At 42.7% G+C, this 21,440-nt stretch overlaps 1 protein-coding gene and 1 non-coding gene across 7 annotated transcripts in view; one reads left to right on the plus strand and one right to left on the minus strand.

Annotated features, from left to right (window-relative positions):
- Positions 1-21,440, plus strand: part of TANGO6 (transport and golgi organization 6 homolog) — a 257,551-nt gene that overhangs the window by 80,224 nt on the left and 155,887 nt on the right. For all 6 annotated transcript variants that reach the window (XR_010583644.2, XR_012429092.1, XR_010583643.2 and 3 more), the window contains exons 13-14: positions 9,474-9,989; positions 12,152-12,209. Coding sequence is in view for 2 of the 6 variants with exons in the window: in XM_065536620.2 (XP_065392692.1) it covers positions 9,474-9,989; positions 12,152-12,209 (574 nt within the window). In the remaining 4 variants the exon portion in view is untranslated. The remainder of the gene's footprint in view (positions 1-9,473; positions 9,990-12,151; positions 12,210-21,440) is intronic.
- Positions 8,802-8,865, minus strand: LOC123570696 (U7 small nuclear RNA). Its single transcript, XR_006694953.1, has one exon. It is a non-coding gene; the product is annotated as a U7 small nuclear RNA (small nuclear RNA).

A 21,440-nucleotide genomic window follows, 5' to 3' on the forward strand; every position in this document is an offset into this window, starting at 1 on the left:
TTCACTATCAGAAGGGAAGGGTCCTCTCTACCTGTTACAATCTGAATCTGGGAACATCTAGCCTGGCATTTTGCATCTGAGGTGAATACTAGATTTTCTGGCCTTCACTCTCCAAAGCCCAGCCCTTGTTTCTGCTACTGTTGTTGGGGAAAGTCCTTAATAACCTGCTGGTTGCATAAGATCCATCTATTTTGAATGCTTCATTTTAGCACAGGATTCATTCTTCATCCCACATCAGGCAGCATGTTAAAGCTTTGCTTCTCGCCACTTTTAAGTGTGTATGTCCTTTACATACCTAATTTATAATTTTTAAAGTTTTTTTTTTTTAAACATTACATATTGGCTGGGTGCAGTGACTCATTGAGCCTGTAATCCCAGCACTTTGGGAGGCCGAGGTGGGTGGATCACCTGAGGTCAGGAGTTTGAGACCAGCCGGGCCAACATGGTGAAACCCCGTCTCTACTAAAAATACGAAAAAAAGTAGCTGGATGTGGTGGTGGGCGCCTATAATCCCAGCTACTTAGGAGGCTGAGGCAGGAAAATTGCTTGAACCCGGTAGCTGGAGGTTGCAGTGAGCTGAGATCGTGCCATTGCACTCCAGCCTGGGTGACGAGCGAAACTCCATCTCAAAAAAAATTAGAACAAAACAAAACAAACAAACAAAAACTACATATTGCATGCTCATGTGCCACACATACTAAGCTAGGGTACTGGGAATACAGCAGGGGACAGGGCAGACCCTCATGAAACCTGCAGTCCAGTAAGGAAGTCAGACACTAAACGGCCGTTCAGAAATGTACTTAGAATTGAATGAAGGGCCTCAAAAGAGAAGTGGTGGGTACCAAGAGCACATAACATCTAACCTAGGCTGGGAATATTTCTACTGAGGAAGTGTAAGCGTAAGCTAAGATTTGAAGGAAACTCTTCCAAGTAAGGAAAACATCACGTACAAAGGCTTAGAAGCAGCAAAGAGCTTGGTATACTTGAGACACTGATAGAAGGCTGGTGTTGGTGAATTGTAGAGACCAAGGGGAAGAGCATGCCAGCAAGGACAAAAGATAGGCAAGGGCTAGACCATGCATGTGTGTGTGACTGGCTGATTACATACCAAATTAGGTGAGGAGTCTGCAGGAAAGCAGAATAGGCTTAGTGTGAGTCTTACGAAATCCACCCTGAAGCCAATCTGCTCAAAACCCTTAGCAATGAGTAGGATACCCTCTGGGAATGGATTTTTGAGCTTGAGGATTCAAATCTGATTCTGATTCTTGATGTATTAGAATATGCCTTTCACTAGCCTGTCAAAAAGGAAAAGGAATTTTATCTGGGCCTGTTATTAGTGTGAAGCCTATTTCTTGGTAGATTTACTTAGCACTTCTAATATATATTTTCCACATTGTTTGAAAAAAAAAAAAAGCTTTTGGTTCAGTTTCTAGCACCATAGTATACCCTTTCTGTTAGAACTATCAAGGAAAATTTCACTGATGGAATCATTTTTCTTTTTTTTTGAGACAGAGTCTTACTCTGTCGCCCAGGCTGGAGTGCAGTGGCACAATCTCGGCTCACTGCAGCCTCCACCTCCTGGGTTCAAGCAATTCTCCTGCCTCAGCCTCCCAAGTAGCTGGGATTACAGGCATGCGCCACCACACCTGGCTAATTTTTGTATTTATAGTAGAGACAGGGTTTTGCCATGGCGGCCAGGCTGGTCTCAAACCCCTGACCTCAGGTGATCCACCCGCCTCGGCCTCCCAAAGTGTTAGGATTACAGGCATGAGCCACTGTGCCTGGCTGGAATCATTTTTCTTAAGTTGTATTCTTATTAGATTTAGTTGGCCAAATTGATTTTTGTTTTTCTGGTTGAATATTAATTTGAATAGTCTTTTTTTTGGCTTGTCTTTACTTCACACTTGTTTCAAACCACATCCCAAATGGAAGATAGATCACAGAAATCTCCATTTCCCTTTCTAGAAGCCCATTGTTGGAGGGCTGGCTGTGCATGTTAGTTGTATTCTAAGACAGACTCACCTGACTGATGTCAAGGTTATACCTTGCAGGCCCCTGCCTTTCTGTGAGCCATCCTGACTCACTGATTACATCCGGCATTCCTCTGACTTTGCAGTTAGTTAAGTGAACATAAGCACGTCACCCCCTTTATCTTTGGCCTAAATCTGCTACTTTTTTTCTGTTTGAATCATGGATTTGTAAATGGCTTCTATAGTAATGCTGAATTTTCTTTCTTTGTATTAAAAAAAAAAAGTCATGGTTCTGAATTGTGTTTTCAGTTAATTGTTGTCAGGCCAACAATATACTGTTTTTTCCTATCCCTTATTAGGATTCATTGTTTTGGCTAATGAAAAAAGAATCTAACATCATCTGAACCTTTTTTATTTCTTTCTAATTTATATAATCAAAGTGATTATTAGAACATCGTGTCTGGGAAGAGGAGTTAATTTGGAAAAAGCATGTATTTAAGACTGCTGACAAAAATTAAAAAATAAAAAGGCCAGGCGCGGTGGCTCATGCCTGTAATCCCAGCACTCTGGGAGGCTAAGGTGGGCAGATCATGAGGTTAGGAGTTCAAGACCAACCTGGCAAACATAGTGAAACCCCATCTCGGCCGGGCGCGGCGGCTCAAGCCTATAATCCCAGCACTTTGGGAGGCCGAGACGGGTGGATCACGAGGTCAGGAGATCGAGACCATCCTGGCTAACACAGTGAAACCCCGTCTCTACTAAAAATACAAAAAAAAAAAAAACTTAGCCGGGCGAGGTGGCGGGCGCCTGTAGTCCCAGCTACTCGGGAGGCTGAGCCAGGAGAATGGCGTGAACCCGGGAGGCGGAGCTTGCAGTGAGCTGAGATCCGGCCACTGCACTCCAGCCTGGGTGACAGAGCGAGACTCCGTCTCAAAAAAAACAAAAAACAAAAAAACAAACAAACAAAAAAACCCCATCTCTACTAAAAATACAAAAATTAGCTGGGCATGGTGTGCATGCCTATAATCCCAGCTACTTGGGAAGCTGAGGCAGGAGAATTGCTTGAACACAGGAGGCGGAGGTTGCAGTGAGCTGAGACCGCCCCACTGCTCTCCAGCCTGGCAACGGAGCGAGACTCCGTCTCAAAACAAACAAACAAACAAAATTTTTTTTTAAAAAAGACTGCTGACAAGATAACTGTAATTCCAGGCTCATTTTCTAAATTTCAGAGTTAGTCACCACTGAAAATATTATACATTGGTTACTCCTCCCTGTCCCCTCAAGAAGCAGTTTCTGCATGGTGTTGCATTGTCCGTTGGTCTCTAAAGCACGAAGCTGAGCAGACCATTCTAGACCTTCTTTAGGAAAAACTAAAACCATTTTGTTCCAGGGTGGTAGCAGAGCCTCTGGTTAAAAACTGGGCTCCAAATCTTTAAATCTAGATTCTATTGGGGCAGGGGCCCGTTATTGGGCGAGAAAAGGTGCATCTCTTCTCTAAGGGGGAAGGAGTCTTTAGCTTGGTGTTACTCTACACTGCTTAGGTCATGTTTTTGATCAAAGGTCATTGCTCACACTCTTTGGCAAAAAGGTCGCTATGAACATGGACTGTGTTTTAGGTGCTGTTCACTTACATATTAGAATCATTGCAAATGCTTAGGGGCTGGGGTAGAAGTAGTGGTAAGCAAGCTAGAGGTCTATTGCAGAATGGAGGAAGGGGAGAGGGAAAACCGCTGAAATCTGTTGCATGCTGGTGAGGCGAATTGGTTGACTCAGTTCCTGTGCTAGAATGCTGTCCTTTCTCTTCACCGAGCCCAATTTGGATGCTCTATAGATCTGCTTGGGAAAATTCCCATTATTTCTAGCTGTTATGTAGAACTCCAAAGAGCAGACAATCCTTCTTTTTTTTTTTTTTTTTGAGACGGAGTCTCGCTCTGTCGCCCGGGCTGGAGTGCAGTGGCCGGATCTCAGCTCACTGCAAGCTCCGCCTCCTGGGTTCAGGCCATTCTCCCGCCTCAGCCTCCCGAGTAGCTGGGACCACAGGCGCCCGCCACCACGCCCGGCTAATTTTTTGTATTTTTTAGTAGAAACGGGGTTTCACCGTGTTAGCCAGCATGGTCTCGATCTCCTGACCTCGTGATCCGCCCATCTCGGCCTCCCAAAGTGCTGGGATTACAGGCTTGAGCCACCGCGCCCGGCCAATCCTTCTTAATTACTGTTACTTTCAAGCAGCCTCATTTAGAGATGTCTTACTTTCTGCTGTATTTAATAAACCTGCCACAGTAGGTACTTAATTAACAGTTTTTGAATGGATGGATAAATGGAAGGAAGAAAGAATAAAAAGAAGAAAGGAAAGATAATGTTTAACGAAGGACGCATGAATTTGTTTTGTTTTGTTTATCAAAAGGGTATGGGCTCAAAAAGTTGAAAAACACTGCCCTCACACATAGTGAGCAACCTCCAGATCTGGACACACCCTTGGGAGTGTTGTGAATGTTAGTCATGTGTTATGAGGGGCAAAGGAGAGCCATGCTTCTTGTTTTCACAGGCTTTCACTTGATTATCCTCTAGGTGATCCAGTCTTTTCTCAGAATTTCCCTAGAGTGGAGAGGCATCCTTCAACCGCTTGTATGCAGGTGATCAAACTGGCTAAAAAAGCCCTTACTTGCAAACCACAGTGCCTCCAATTTTACAACTTAAAAAGAAAATGACTTTCCAGTTAACTAATCTGACTAGTTCCATTTAATTCTTTTTGCTTTTGAGATTAAACCATCTATTTCTGGAATTGTCTTCGTTCTGCTCATTTATACACATTGTTAAAGATTTTCAGAGCTTTGGCCAGGTGCGGTGGCTCACGCCTATAATCCCAGTGCTTTGGGAGGCTGAGGTGGGCAGATCACCTGAGGTCAGGAGTTCCAGACCAGCCCAGCTACTTGGGAGGCTGAGGCAGGAGAATTGCTTGAACCTGGGAGGTGGAAGTTGTAGTGAGCCGAGATCATGCCATTGCGCTCCAGCCTGGGCAACAAGAGCAAAACTCCCTCTCAAAAAAAAAGCTCCTCACCTGGGCACAGTGGCTTATGCCTATAATCCCAGCACTTTGGGAGGCTGAGGTGGGAGGATCACCTGAGGTCAGAAGTTTGAGACCAGCCTGGCCAAAATGGCAAAATCCCATCTCTACTAAAAATATAAAAAAATTAGCTGGGTGTGGTGGCGGGCACCTGTCATCCCAGCTACTCGGGAGGCTGAGGCAGGAGAATCGCTTGAACCTGGGAGGTGGAGGATGCAGTGAGCCGAGATCATGCCATTGCACTCCAGCCTGGGTGACAGAGCAAAACTCTGTCCCCCCCCCCCCAAAAAAAAAAAAAAAAGCTCCTCAGGTATCTGCTGCCACCCAATGTATTTCCCTGGACAACCCCAGGGGCTAGATGTTCGATGAGTAAATACCCATCCAGGATGTGGGCACCTGGTTGTCCAGCCTGAGGCCAGGGATCCCAGGGCACACTTTTGATCAGGGAGGGATGAGGCTGGTGCTTCTGCCATGCCAAGGATTGAGAACTCTGTGGATGCAAAGGGGTGGGTGGGAGGCCAGGTGTGGTGGCTCACGCCCGTAATCCCAGCATTTTAGGAGGCTGAGGTGGGCAGATCACATAAGGTTAGGAGTTTAAGGTCAGCCCGGGCAACATGGCAAAACCCTGACTCTACTAAAAATACAAAAATTAGCCAGGCAGGTGGCCACACCTGGAGTCCCAGTTACTCAGGAGGCTGAGGTGGGGGAATCGCTTGAACCTGGGAGGTGGAGGTTGGAGTGAGCCAAGATTGTGCCACTGTACTCCAGCCTGAGTAATAGAGCAAGAGTCTGTCTCAAAAAAAAAAAAAGAAAAAATTGCAATTCCCTAATGACTTATGACATTGAGTATGTCTTCCTGTGCTTATTTGCCATCTGTATGTCTTTTTTTTTTTTTTTTTTTTTTTTTTGAGATAGAGTCTCACTCTGTTGCCCAGGCTGGAGTACAGTGGCACATCTCAGCTCACTGCAAGCTCTGCCTCCCGGGTTCACGCCATTCTCCTGCCTCAGCCTCCTGAGTAGCTGGGACCACAGGCGCCCGCCACCACGCCCGGCTAATTTTTTTTTTTTGTATTTTAAGTAGAGACAGGGTTTCACTGTGTTAGCCAGGATGGTCTCAATCTCCTGACATCGTGATCCGCCCGCCTCGGCCTCCCAAAGTGCTGGGATTACAGGCGTGAGCCACCGCACCCAGCCTGCCTGTATGTCTTCTTTGGTAGGGTGGTGTTCTTTGGTAGACCTATCTGTTTAGGTCTTTTGCCCATTTTTAAGTCAGGTTGTTGATTTTCTTATTGTTGAGTTTTGAGGGTTCTTTGTATATTTTGGCGATTAGTTCTTTTTCAGATATGTCTTTTACAAATATTTTCTCTCGTTCTGTAGTTTATCTTTCATTCTCTTGACAGTTTCTTTTGCAGAGCAGACATTTTTAATTTTAATAAGGTCCAGGTTTTTAGCTGTGTCTTTCATAGATCGTGCCTTTGGTGGTGTATTTAAAAGGTCATTGCTTTTAAGAGGTCATCTCAATTTTCTACTATGTTAACTTCTAGGAGTTTTATAGTTTTGTATTTGACAGTTAGGTTTATGATCCATTTCAAGTTAATTTTTGTGCAAGGTGCAAGGTCTGTGTCTAGATTCATTTTTTCCCCAAGTGCATGCCAGTTGTTCCAGCACCATTTCTTGAAAAAACTGTCTTTCTTTTTTTTTCTACTGACACTTGTTCCAATTAAAAAAAAGAAAAGAAAAGAAAAAAAAGACTGTATTTTTTTTTTCCATTTAAAGCCTTTGCTCCTTTGTCAAAGTTCAGTTGACTCTATTTATGTGGGTCTATTTCTAGTCTTGCTGTTCTGTTCCATTGATCTATTTGTCTTGGCTGGTTTTTTTTAGAAGAAATTGTTATATAGAAGAGAAATGAAAAAGAGGCCAAATAGATTATAGATAAATTATTCTCATTTTAGATGCTTTAAAAAAGTCCACAATACAACAGAGGCACTGAATGAAGTTTAGCATAATGATAATACTAGTAGAATTATTTGAAAATGTCTCAGCTGGGCGTGGTGGCTCACACCTGTAATCCCAACACTTTGGGAGGCCGAGGTGGGCGGATCACCTGAGGTCCAGAGTTTAAGACTAGCCTGGCCAACATGGTGAAACCCCATCTCTACTAAAATATAAAATATTAGCCGGGCATGGCGGTGTGTGCCTGTAGTCCCAGCTACTTGGGAGGCTGAGGCAGGAGAATCATTTGAACCCAGGAGGTGGAGGTTGCAGTGAACTGAGATCACACCACTGCACTATAGCCTGGGTGACAGAGCGAGGCTCCATCTCAAAAAAATAAAAAGAGAGAGAGCAAGAGAGAAAGAAAGAGAGAGAGAGAGAGAAAGAGGAAGGAAGGAAAGAAGGAAGGAAGGAAAGAAGGAAGGAAGGAAGGAAAAGAAAGGAAGGAAAGAAAAAGAAAGGAAAGAAAAACAAAGGAAAGAAAAAGGAAAGATAAAGAGAAGGAAGAAAGGAAAGAAAGGAAAGAAAAAGAAAGAAATAAAGGAAAAGAAAGGATAGAAGGAAGGAAGAAAGAAAAGAGAAAGAAAGAGAGAGAGAGAAAAAGAAAGAAAAAGAAAGAAAAGAAAGAAAGAAAAGAGGAAAATGTTTCTTCCAGTGCCACATAGATTCCAGAAAAAAATTGACCCTTTCCTTAAATAACATATATCTTTGCTTTGTGTATGTACTCTCTTCTTCCCTTAAGATATAGTAACCTCTGAATGTCAGTTGTTTTGCACATGAAGATAAACTAACATTCTGTGGAGGCAGAAACTCTATCTTATGTTGATTTTGCATTAGTTAGTAAATATGTAAACAAAACAATCTGAGTGTATAGTGAAATTCTAAGATACAAACCTGACATATACCTCAAATCTTCATTTACTTGGAGCATAATGGTGGGAACAATAACAAATCTGTGGACTTACAGTGTCAAATAACAATGTTATTTAGGTTCTATGAAAATGGTTAGTTGGTTGATTGGTTGGTTGGATAATGAAGTGAGGGAGTGAATGGTTAAGTAATAAATACTCTGCCTTGTTCTAAAAAGGATTTAAGCCGGGCATGGTGGCTCAAGCCTGTAATCCCAGCACTTTGGGAGGCCGAGGTGGGTGGATCACTTGAGGTCAGGAGTTCGAGACTAGCCTGGCCAGCATGGTGAAACCCCGTCTCTACTAAAAAAAAAAAAAAAAGCCAGGCGTGGTAGTGAGCGCCTGTAATCCCAGCTACGCAGGAGGCTGAGGCAGGAGAATCGAGCTTGAACCCAGGAGGCAGAGGTTGCAGTGAGCCAAGATTGCGCCACTATAATCCAGCCTAGGCAGCAGAGCGAGACTCTGTCTCCAAAAAGAAAAGAAAAAAATAAAAATAAAAAGGATTTTTTTTTTTTTTTTTGAGATGGAGTCTCGCTCTGTTGCCCAAGCTGGAGAGCAGTGGCGTGATCTCGGCTCACTGCAACCTCTGCCTCCTGGGTTTAGGCGATTCTCTGCCTCAGCCTCCCAAGTAGCTGGGACTACAGGTGCACACCACCATGCCCAGCTAATTTTTGTATTTTTAGTAGAGACGGGGTTTTGCCATGTTGGCCTATAAAAAGGATTTAAGATCTTTAAAGTATTCACATTTTCAGGGACTCCTGAAGCATCATCTGATAATTTCTCCAGTGTTTTCAAACAGAAAACTGTTATCATTGATTCTTACTTTTCGTTGATTGCACATACACCTTTTGGGTGGCAGTGGGTGAGGGGGGTGCTTTCTAGTGAAGACCAGAAAACCTGCTAGACAAATTCTAAATGAGCTGTAACACTCATGCACCTTTCTTAGTAGTAAGGCATATGACATCATTTGGACAAAACTTCCATGGAGAATAAAATGTTACATAATTTTCACTTCTACTTTCCAGAAGAAATCCCTTTCTTCCCATTGTCTCCCTGATCCCTTCCAGATCTATGGTGCACTTGCATACTGGCCGGCCACTTTAGATCATGTAGTTAAGAACAGCCTTATCTTTTCAAGGGAGACTGTGTAGGGTATTGGGTAAGAGTGTGGGCTCTGATCCCAGTTTCTTGAGTTCACATCTTACTATCTTCCAGTTTGTGACCTTGGGCATGTTACTTAACCGTTCTGTTTCCACCTGTTTAAAATGTAGATAATAATAGTCATTATATCACAGGGATATGAATGTGTGTGTGTGTTTTATCTTAAAAAAGAACCTGTATATGATAAGTGTTCAATAAATGTTAGGTATGATTATTCAACAAATGGTATTGAGTGCGGGACCCAGGCAATATACTGATTACACCATAAGCAAGATTTGATCCCTGCCCCTTTTTCTCAGAATATGTTTCCTGGTGCTCAGGTCATATTGACATTTGCTATGTTAATGTGGGTTTGACATTTTTTACTTCATTTTGTAGTTGAAGTCAAGTGATTTTGCTGTTCTGAAGCAGTTGCTGCCTCTGTTGGAGAAGATATCCAACACATACCCTGATCCTGTCATCCAAGAACTCGCTGTTGATCTCCGCATCACCATCTCTACCCATGGAGCCTTTGCCACTGAGGCCATCAGCACGGCTGCGCAAAGTACACTGAACAGAAAAGATCCGGAAGGGAAAATAGAAGAGCAGCAACAAACCAGTCGTGAAAGACCCGCTGATGTAGCTCATAGCCACCTTGAACAACAGCAGAGCCATGAGATAGCCCCCCAGACAGGCCTGCAGTCAAATGCTCCAATCATTCCTCAAGGAGTCAATGAGCCCAGCACTACTACAAGCCAGAAATCTGGAAGCATAACCACAGAACAGCTCCAAGAGGTTCTTTTATCAACTTATGACCCTCAAATTCCAACACGGGCTGCTGCCCTGCGTACTCTTTCCCGCTGGATAGAGCAGAGAGAAGCAAAAGCCCTTGAGATGCAAGAGAAGCTTCTCAAGGTGAGTAGAACACACTGTAAAGACACATGGGCTCCGGGTGGGGCAGCCGTCGGGGAGCGTTCATTCAACTCAAGTATTTTTGGAGCCTGGACTATGTGTCAAGCACTGTTCTGGGCCACCCTCCAGAAATTTGTGAATTTTGTGAGGAGGCAACACTTAGATGCAGGAAAGACTTATTTAGACACAGGAAAGACTTAAACTCCTCAACTGAATATGAACCAAGTGCCAATTTTTTTTTTTTTTTTTTTTTTTTTTTTGAGATGGCGTCTCGTTCTGTCCCCGAGGCTGAAGTGCAGTGGCACAATCTCGGCTCACTCCCGGGTTCACGCCATTCTCCTGCCTCAGCCTGCTGAGTAGCTGGGATTACAGGCATCTGCCATCACGCCCGGCTAATTTTTTGTATTTTTAGTAGAGACAAGGTTTCACCATGTTAGCCAGAATGGTCTCGATCTCCTGACCTTGTGATCTGCCCGCCTCGGCCTCCCAAAGTGGTGGGATTACAGGCGTGAGCCACCGCGCCTGGCCTTCAAAATTTTTGCATGAAAGAAATACTGTGGGCAATCAGGAAAAAGAGAAAGTTGAAATCTTGTGGAGGATGTGGGTCTTATATGGCCATAATGAACCGGTAAAGTTTGAGCAGATGAAAGAGGGGTGCGAGAGCATGAGCAAATTCCCAGAGATGGGAAAGTATCTTTTGTGGTAAATAAGTCTGCTTCAACACTGTGACTCAGCCCAGAGAAGCCACCTGTTTTCCCTGGGCATCTTTAGTGGGGCATTGGGCAAAACTGGGTCTCCTCCCCTCTTCTCTCCCTCCCTCGTGGTGAAATAGCTGGGTTTTTTTGTTTTGTTTTGTTCTGTTTTTTGAGACAGAGTCTCGCTCTGTCACCCAGGTTGGAGTGCAGTGGTGCGATCTCAGCTCACTGCAACTTCCACCTCTTGGATTCAAGTGATTCTTCTGCCTCAGCCTCCCATGTAGCTGGGATTACAGGTGCCCACCACCACACCCAGCTAATTTTTGTACTTTTAGTTGAGATGGGGTTTCACCATATTGGCCAGGCTGGTGTTGAACTCCTCACGTCAAGTGATTCACCCGCCTCTGCATCCCAAAGTGCTGGGATTACAGGTGTGAGCCACCACACCCAGCTTTAAAATATCCTTTTATACACCTGTTTGAAGGTGAATGCAATGAACGTCTTGGAATTTTGTTTTAGCTTTATTAAACCTTCTTCTGCTGTACATAATTGGTCACCAAGTCCTGTCAATTATTTTTTCCAAGAGGTCTTTCAAATGTGTCTTATCCTCTTTATTTCCATGGCCATTACCCTAAATTAAACTTCCCTTGCTTACTCCATAAAAGATTCCCTACCTTCTGGCTGTCTTCCTAACTGGGGTAAGTTTAGGCTCTCCCTACATACTTCAGATGTGGAGACCAGCAGCCTCAAGTTGATGTCAAGAATTACTGTGCCAGCGAAGAACACAGCATTATATATGGAGCAGACACTTCCGTCTTCCTTTCTCTGGCTCTCATGTTGGGGCCTAAACCTAACATATCATGTAGTATCTTCCAGATAAGCTGTACTCACTGCAGTTGATACCCCTGATAGGTTCCTAAATTGTAAGATATTTTGAGAGTAATTTGTTACTAATGTCAATTAAAGTGCTGAAATTTACAAGATTTTCAAAAATAAATTAGAACAGATTCAAAGTTATCTCAATAATAACATCTCTATCTCACTTGCACTTCCATATGCTTTGTGAGTGCAAGAGAAAAGGATCAAATTACAGCAAATGTGCCATCCCTTGCACATAACCCCAAACCTTGTCTCTTGTGTGTCACAGCCCATAGTCTGTCATGCCATATGTGAGAATGTTATTCACCATGGCTGTCATGGAAAAATGTTGAGGATTGTTCTTCCATTGCTTTCCAGGACTACTGCTGGAAGAATACAAGTATCTCCCCCAGTCTCTATCCTTTTTTTAACGGTTATAAAAATGAGACTTTAAGCATATATGCCATTTCCCCCACAAAACTCTGTCAGACGAGTTTCTAGCTAAGAAAAACAAGAAGCAAAGCATTTACTCCTTTGAGCTGCTGATAAGGGAACTCTTCAATCTTCCTTATTCCTTGTAAATCTTATCACTGCTGTATTTTGTGGTTCCAGATATTCTTGGAAAACATGGAACATGAAGACACTTTTGTATATCTATCTGCAATTCAGGGTAAGTCAGTCCTGGTTAAAGGACTTTGAGTCTGTGGACCAAAGACTGTGTCATGTTTATTTGCACAAAATCCCTAAAGTCCTAGGGCCATGAGACTACGGGTCATTTTATCCATCTTCCTGCCTCCTAGCTAGGACACTTTCAGTCATAATAATAATATTCCTGGAGGGTTTCCAAAGGGTCTCTATAGAGTTTCAGTGTCTCATAATGATGAGGAAGTTTTTATTAATGTTTATTTATTCTATAGATTAAATCGTATTTCCTCTAATTCAAGGAGGTAAAGAATGACTCATGCATGAATTCTTATCACATTAACCTTTTATGTTAGTCGGCTACTGTCTTTTCTTTTCTTTTTTTTTCTTTTTTTTTTTGAGACAGAGTCTTGCTCTGTCTTCCAGGCTGAAGTGCGGTGGCGTGATCTTGGCTCACTGCAACCTCTGCCTCCCAGGTTCAAGTGATTCTCCTGCCTCAGCCTCCCAAGTAGCTAGGATTACAGGCACCCGCTACCACGCCCAGCTAATTTTTTATATTTTTAGTAGAGACAAGGTTTCACCATGTTAGTCAGGCTGGTCTCGAACTCCTGACCTCCAGTGATCCACCCACCTTGGCCTTCCAAAGTGCTGGGATTATAGGCATGAGCCACCACGCCCAGCCTCAACTCCTGTCTGTATGCACCTTTGCTCTCTCATTAAGCTAAAAGAACTCAGGGTATTAAATATTTTCTCATCAAAACATTTTTTGCAGTAACTTTATTTCTCTTTTTATGATTCTTTGTTGTTCTCCACATCCCCTTTAACTTGTGGGCTCCAAATCTAGAGAGGATGTAGAGAATAAGGCACCCTTCCCAAAAGGTCCAGAAGCAGACATGGTGAGGTCAGACTTAACTCGGTTTCCCTTGGCTCCGTCAGTGAGATACAGTCGGCAGACCACCTGGGTGGGCCACCCCATTACCGTGCATTGGCAAATTACTTAATCCCTGTGGGCTTCAATTTTTTATCTGTGAAAAGGGGACTAAATAGGAATGTGAAATGGTACTGCCACTTTGGAAAACAGTCTGGCAGTTCCTCAAAAAGATGAACATAGAGTTACTACTTGGCCCAGCAATTCCACTCCCAGGAATATACCCGATAAATGAAAACATATGTCTACACAAAACCTTGTATGTGAATGTTCACAGCAGTATTATTCACAATAGCCAAGAGTGGAAATAGCTCAAACAGCCATCAGTTGATGAATGGATAAACGAAATGTGGTATATACATGCAATGGAATATTGTTGGCTATAAAAATGAAGGACTGATACATGCCACAATATGGATGAACCTTGAAAACATGGTGAGTGAAAGAAACTGGCCACAAAATACTGCATTTTATATTATTCCAGTTATTTGAAATGTCCAGAATAGGCAATTTTTTAGAGACAGAAAATAGATTAGTGCTGTCCTAGGGCTGGGGCAAACGAGAAATAGTTGAGGGTGATAGGTAAAGGATACAAGACTTCTTTTGGGGGTGATGAAAATGTTCCAAGATTCATTGTGGTGACAGTTTCACAACTCTGTTGAGTATGCTAGGAAACCATTGAGTTATACACTTTTTTTTTGAGATGGAGTCTTACTCTGTCGCCCAGGCTGGAGTGCAGTGGCGCAATCTCGGCTCACTGCAACTTCTGCCTCCCAGGTTCAAGCAATTCTTGTGTCTCAGCCACCTGAGTATAGGTGTCAGCCACCACGCCCAGCCGAGTTAGGAGCTTTAAATGGGTTAATTGTATGGTATGTGAGTTATATAGCTCAATTAAACTGTTATCAAAAAAATAAAATAATGTTTTGTTTTGTTTTGTTTTGAGATGGAGTTTCACTCTTGTTGCCCAGGCTGGAGTGCAATGGTGCAACCTCGGCTCACACAACCTCCGCCTCCGGGGTTCAAGTGATTCTCCTGCCTTAGCCTCCCAAGTAGCTGGGATTACAGGCGTGAGCCACCACACCTGGCTAATTTTATATTTTTAGTAGAGACGGGGGTTTCTCCATGTTGGTCAGGCTGGTCTTGAACGCCTGACCTCAGGTGATCCACCCACCTCGGCCTCTTAAAGTCCTGAGATTATAGGCAGGAGCCACCGCGCCTGGCCAAAATAAAATAAAATTTAGTAAAAGCGGAGAGGGCTAAAATTGTCAGCACCTAAGGAAATATGATGACTAAATGTAATGTGATAGATGGGATTCTGAAATAGAAAAAGAACACTAGGGCCAGGCGCAGTGGCTCACACCTGTAATCCTAGCACTTTGGGAGTCCAAAGCAAACAGATCACTTGAGGTCAGGAGTTTGCGACCAGCCTGGCCAACATGGTGAAACCCCATCTCTACAAAAAAACACCAAAAAAAGTTAACCAGGTGTGGTGGTGGACCCCTGTAATCCCAGCTACTTGGGAGGCTGAGGCACGAGAATTGCCTGAACCCAGGAGACCGAGGTTGCAGTGAGCCGAGATCACACCACTGCACTCCAACCTGGGCAACAGAGTGAGACTCTGTCTCAAAAAAAAGAAAAAAAAAAAGGACATTAGGGGAAAACTAAGGAAATTTGAATAAATTATAAACTTCAGTTGATAATAAAGTGTCAATATTAGTTCATAAGATGACTATTCTATCATAAAATGTTTATTAATAAAAGGGGGTTTAATATTAGGATTAAATGAGTTAATTCCTTGCAACTGCTTGGCACACAGTGTTCAACATGTGTTAACTATTAATACTTTAGTGTTGTTATCATCATCAGAATCTTCACTATTACATCTACTGTTGGATGACTAGGTAATAATGTGGTGATCTCTGTAACTTCTCAGATCTGAAGCTTGAGTAGGCCGATTCTGTCAGTTATTGCTATTTCACTAACTACCCTGTGGCTCACACCTATAATCCCAGCACTTTGGGAGGCCGAGGTGGGTAGATCACCTGAGGTCAGGAGTTTGAGACCAGCCTGATCAACAGGGCGAAACCCTGTCCCTACTAAAAATACAAAAATTAGCCAGGCATGGTGGTGTATGCCTGTAGTCCCAGTTACTTGGGAGGCTGAAGCAGAATTGTTTGAACCCAGGAGACAGGGGTTGCAGTAAGCTAAGATCGCACCACTGCACTCCAGCCTGGGCAGCAGAGCAAGACTTCTTCTCAGAAAACAACAACAACAACAACAAACTACCTTGACACTCAGTAACCTGAAACACCAATCATTTATTATCACTCATGCATCTGTAGACCCGCTGAAGTTTCAGCAGGGCTCGGCTGGGCGGCTGGCCCCTCGCTGCAGGTCTCAGGCCAGCTGTGGTAGTTGTGCTTCATGTGTTCCTGATCATCCCTGAACCAGTGGCTTACCGGGGTTTGTTCTGCTCATGGTGAGAACCATGAAGTGTCAAAGAGAAACCATAAATTCCAGAGGCTCCTCAGGCCTGACTCGGAGCAGACATCCTATCATTCTGCCTTTTTCTGTTGGCTAAAGCAAGTCATGAGGCCCAACCCAAAAGTTGAGGGATAGAGAAATATATGCTATCCCTTTAGTGGGACACACTTTCAAGTCACATAGCAACGGGCATTGATGCAGTAACACCATTCTTCACGTTGATGTGTTCTGTTTACCTCCCAGAGGCAAGGTTGTCAGTGAGCACAAAGGTAACTGCAGGTTTTTACTGGCTAGTTCTTTCAGGGTATAATGTGGATATGATCTATACAGACTTAGTACTTGAAGCTTGAGAGAGCATGCAGAGGGGAAATCATATAGCGAAGAAGGCGTGAGCCTTGGAGTTCTGGAATTTCTTTTCTTAATCTTTTTTTTTTTTTTTTTTTTTTAGAGACAGAGTCTTGCTCTGTCACTCAGGGTGGAGTATAGTGGCATGATCATGGTTCATTGTTGCGTCTAACTCCGGGGCTCAAGCAATCCTACCACCTCTGCCTCCTGATTAACTGGAACTACAGATGCGTGCCAACACACATCAGGCTAATTTTTTAAAAAACATTTTGTAGAGATGGGGGTCTCACTATGTTGCCCAGGCTTAAACTCCTAAACTCAAACAATCCTCTTATTTCAGCCTCCCAAAGTGCTGGGATTACAGGCATGAGCCACTGTGCCCAGCCAAATTCTTTCTTTATTCAACAAACATATATTGTATATTTCCTATATACAAAACACTTTAGATTAACTGCAAGTTGTAATTAGGTTCAAAAGCAAAAAGAGAATTTTTCAAAGGAGACAAAATGACCACCCAAAGTGGTAAAAGACAACTAGGTGAGAATGAAAGCTCTAAGAGTAACAGGTTTCAAGAGAGAAAGTAATTACCGGCAGCTGAGAGGCCAAAGAGGGCAGGAATTGAGATAGACCTGGGGGTCCCGGAGATCACATGACCATAAGTTGTGCTTATGGAAGTCAGATAAATCAAAGAAGCAAGAACCTAAAGTGCTTATAATTCAGAAGTCTCAGAACACACGTCATCCTGTACTTTTCCGAAGAAACTGTACTACTGTCAAGGAGATGTTTTCATTGATTTTTTTTTTTTTTTTTTTTTTTGAGACGGAGTCTTGCTCTGCCGCCCAGGCTGGAGTGCAGTGGCCGGATCTCAGCTCACTGCAAGCTCCGTCTCCCGGGTTCACGCCATTCTCCTGCCTCAGCCTCCCGAGTGGCTGGGACTACAGGCGCCCGCCACCTCGCCCGGCTAGTTTTTTGTATATTTTAGTAGAGACGGGGTTTCACCATGTTAGCCAGGATGGTCTCGATCTCCTGACCTCGTGATCTGCCCGTCTCGGCCTCCCAAAGTGCTGGGATTACAGGCTTGAGCCACCGCGCCCGGCCTGATTTTTTTTTTTAAGACTGGATTTTTGGGAATGGGTGGCATGTCATTCTAATGTGGCCACCTTGCTGTTTGGAATAAGCATCTTAGTTGATTAACCCACTGAGCTCATTAGCCTCTAGGGTCTGCTATCAGAATCACAGCTGTTGGTGTTGTGTTTGTTTTTAGTAATTTTGATTGGTGTGCAAATCAGTTAGTAGCTAATTTGGTGATGAAGAACGTGAGGGGTAGAGGCGTAATTTCTGTTCTCAGCTCCCCAAGATGATGGACAAGTTTGAACTAATTGATGTTTTTGGTGCTTGTAATATGCACTTAAAAGCCAAGGCTTTAGGTGAGTTTCCCATTAAGAAAGAAAATAGCTGAATTTTCCCACCTGCATTGCCAATGTAGTTTGCCTGGGCCTGAAGCACTACAGGAACAAAGCCATTCTGGGCTCCCAGACAGACAAGACTAGCCCTCTTGTCCTGTAGTACAGGGTGGGAAGTGCCTGGTTGTGGTCTGAGTAGCATTCAGTTGTGGGGACTATGTATTTTTAAAGTTTTCCTTTTCTGAGCTGCCTAAATGGCTCCATGTGGAAATTATAGTATACTTTTTGCTTAATTTATTGATATTTTATATTTCTTTTATAAATTCTTACCAACTTTACAGTCTAGGTGGAGAGCAGAAGAGAATAAAATACAGCAATTCATTTAACAGCTATATATTGATTCCGGACTTAGAAATTTCTGCATCTATATTATCTATCACAGCAATCTGAGAACTAAATACCCTAGGAGTTAAATATAATTTTAGGAAAAACTGTGTGTATCTCTGTTTATTCTTACTGGGAAGCAGTGGTTGACTTAGTCATTCTAGCAGCTTCTCCCAGATACTCAATAACAGCTTCTTCAGAATTATGTATAAAGTCGCTGAGTTCCGGTTACCCTACAGAGTTTACAGATAGAGAACTTAATCTTACACAGACGAAGATAAATATCTCCCCTTTTGTATTCCTTGTATATTCTTTCTTCACTGTTTTTATCATCATTGTTATACAAGTAATACACTCTCAATGTTTTTAAAAAATTTCAACAAGAATGAAGTATATAAGGTGAAAGGCAGAAGCCTTTCTCTTTTCCAAAATGGGAGTTAGAATATGTCCTTGAAGTCTGGGCTCAGTGACTGATGCCTGTAATCCCAACACTTTGGGAGGCTGAGGTGGCAGGATTGCTTGAGCCCAAGAGTTCGAGACCAGCCTAGGCAACATTGTGGGACCTTGTCTCCACACACACAAAAATAAAAATTAGCTAGGTGTGTTCGTGTGCACGTGTAGTCCCAACTATTTAGGAGGCTTAGGTGGGAGGATCACTTGAGCCCAGGAGGTTGAGGCTGCAGTGAGTCATGATTGCACCACTGCACTCCATCCTAGGTGACAGAGTGACACTTCATCTCAAAAAGAAAATAAAAAAAGGATACATCCTTGAGATTCCCATAGTGTATATTAGATGTTTGGGCATTTTTTCACATTTTAGTTTTGAAATGGATGTTCAATAATGAATATGATAAATAAGTGATATTTTTCAATAAGACATTATAGCCAGATTTTTTCTTTTTTTCTTTTTTTGAGACGGAGTTTCTTTCTTGTTACCCAGGCTGGAGTGCAGTGGTGCGATCTCGGCTCACTGCAACCTCCACCTCCTGGGTTCAAGCAATTCTCCTGCCCCAGCCTCCCAAGTAGCTGGGACTACAGGTGCCCACCACTATGTTCGGCTAATTTTTTTGTAATTTTAGTAAACACGAGGTTTCACCATGTTGGCCAGGTTGGTCTCAAACTTCTGACCTCAGGTGATCTGCCCGCCTCAGACTCCTGAAGTTCTGGGATTACAGGCGTGAGCCACCGCACCCTGCCTATAGCCAGATTATTTCTATACTGTAGATCTGTTCATATGTCCTCTCAGTCACTTTCAATTATTTAAAGGGTATTTTGAAAGCAACAGATGCATTTTGGGGACCCAAGTGGTCCCTCTCAGTGTCAAAAGGATCTTTGGATAAAACTACCAGCCTTCTTTTAAAAGAAAAAAAAAAAAAAAACTGGGCTCTGGGCCAACCATGGGAGGTGAAAGCATGCCAGTGTGTAGAGTGAAGAGATCTAGCCATCTTGACGTGCCCAAACAAATCACACTAGCTCTTCCACCCTCTTCCTTTCAGTGAAGAGCTTTCGTTTCTGGCAAAAGAGCTGAGCAGAGGGAAGGCAAAAGCCCGGAAGGGGGAAGGTAGATACAAGATGAAATTGTTTTCACAGAGTTTCAAATTGAGCAGGATTACAAGTCTTAACTTGTCAGGAACTGAATCTCTATCTCATTCTCAGATTTCTACCTCAAATAAAATAAGTTGAGAAACCATTAACTGAAAATAATTCTGTCCCTTGAAGGATCATCTAATTGGACCTGGCATGGAAATTTGGAATGCAGTCCTGCGAAGTTTATCATCTCCATTTATGTCCTGGAAAAGGGAAGATTTCTTTTATATCCTGACCTGGTTTCTGTACCACTTAATTAACAAATAAGCATTCAGAGAAAGTCTCTCCTATATGCTCTCTCAGTAAGTTCTCTAAGTAGTTCTGGGAAGTAGACATTATCTCCATTTTTAAAACTTCTTATTTGAGATGTAATTTACATACCTAAAATTCACCCAATTAAAACGTGCAAGTCAATGGTTTCTAGTGTATTTAAAGAGTTGTGCAACCATCACCACTATCTAATTTTAAAACATTTTTAGCATTTCATACCCATCAAAAGTCACTTTCCCTTGCTCACTCCCCCCAACCCCTGGCAACCACTGATCTACTTTTTAATTTCTGGATTCGCATATGCTGGACATTTCATATAAATGGAATTATACAATATGCGATCTTTTTTGTCTGGCTCCTTTCACTTTAGCGTAAAGTTTTTGAGGTTTGAGGTTTCCTTTTTATGACTTCATTCGTTTTTATGACTGACTAATATTCCATGGTATTGCTTAGCCATGTTTAGTTTATCCGGCTCATTAATTGGTGGACAATTGGGTTGTTTCCACCTTTTGGCTATTATGATGAGATTGGGCACGTTCAGGGTGCTATTGCCGTAAACTTGGCTATTATGAATAGTGTTGTTAGGAACATTTGTGTACAAGTTTTTGTGTGAACATATGCTTTCATTTCCCCTGGGTATATACATATACCTAAGAGTGGAATTGCTGGGTCATATAGTAAACCTATGTTTAGCCTTTTGAGGAGCTGCTGAACTATTTTCCAAAGCAGATATACCATTTTACCTCCTTACCAGCAATGTATGAGTGTTCCGATTTTTCCACAGCTTTGCCAATACTTGTTATGGTCTGTTTTTTTGGTCAAAGCTGTCGAGGTAAAATAAAATATAAAGGTGAATCTCTATATTTAAAACATTTTATTTGAGAAGCAGGAATTGTAATTTGGTGCATACACGCGGACCTAGTGGTCTTCCATATGTCTGAAGAACACTGAGAAGGTTGGCGGTTTTGTAAACAGAAGAATTGTTACATATCGTTCTGGAGAAAGATCATTGGGACTAGTAAAGTTTTGGAGATCTGGCAAGCTCTGATTAATGAGTGCCAGCAGTGGGTAAAATAAGTCTTAGAGTCACAGTAGGTTTGTTTCAGTAGCGATTCGATAAAACTGGCTTTAGGCTACAACAGGCAGTTTCAAAAGCCAGGCCTGCAGGGAATTATATTTTTGCAGCAATGTTATGTGCCCTGTGTTTTTTTTTCCCTGGTCTCTCAACTCCATTTTAGTTGGATATGACAGGCATGACCCAATTCTTATGATCCACTCTCACATTTTCCCCTTTTGATTGAGATCTCTTTTTAAAAGCCTTGCCAATTAACTACTTATAAGTTAGCTTAGTTGTCCCTTGGAGCTAGGATGGACCTGTTCTGGTTATCTCTGTCCCACATCAGCGGGGAAGTATGGGGGCTTATGTCAGGGACCTGGGGCCACATTTGAGTAGCAGAGTCCAGAAGAAAGAGTGTTCCTAGGGTACATTGTTCTAGAGTCAATTATCAAGTTCTATCTTAACAGTTCTATAAGCATTAGCAATCATCTCGGAGGACTGGGTTAACATTATTTTGTTGGGAGAGCTGGCATTATAAAGATTAAACAATCAGTAAGAGCAAAGGTGGCCAGTCATGGTGGCTCACACCTGTAACCCCAACACTTTGGGAGGCTGAGGCAGGAGGGTCTCTTGAGCCCAGGAGGTCAAGGCTGCAGTGAGTTATGATCATACCACTGCATTCCAGCCTGGGTGACAGAATGAGACCCTGTCTCAAAAAACAAACAAACAACAACAACAAAAAGTAACAACAACAACAACAACAACAAAAAAGCTTAAAAGTTATAATATAAAAAATACAAC

The sequence above is a fragment of the Macaca fascicularis genome, chromosome 20 (genome assembly GCF_037993035.2).
Source record: "Macaca fascicularis isolate 582-1 chromosome 20, T2T-MFA8v1.1".
NCBI classification, from domain to species: Eukaryota; Metazoa; Chordata; class Mammalia; order Primates; family Cercopithecidae; genus Macaca; species Macaca fascicularis.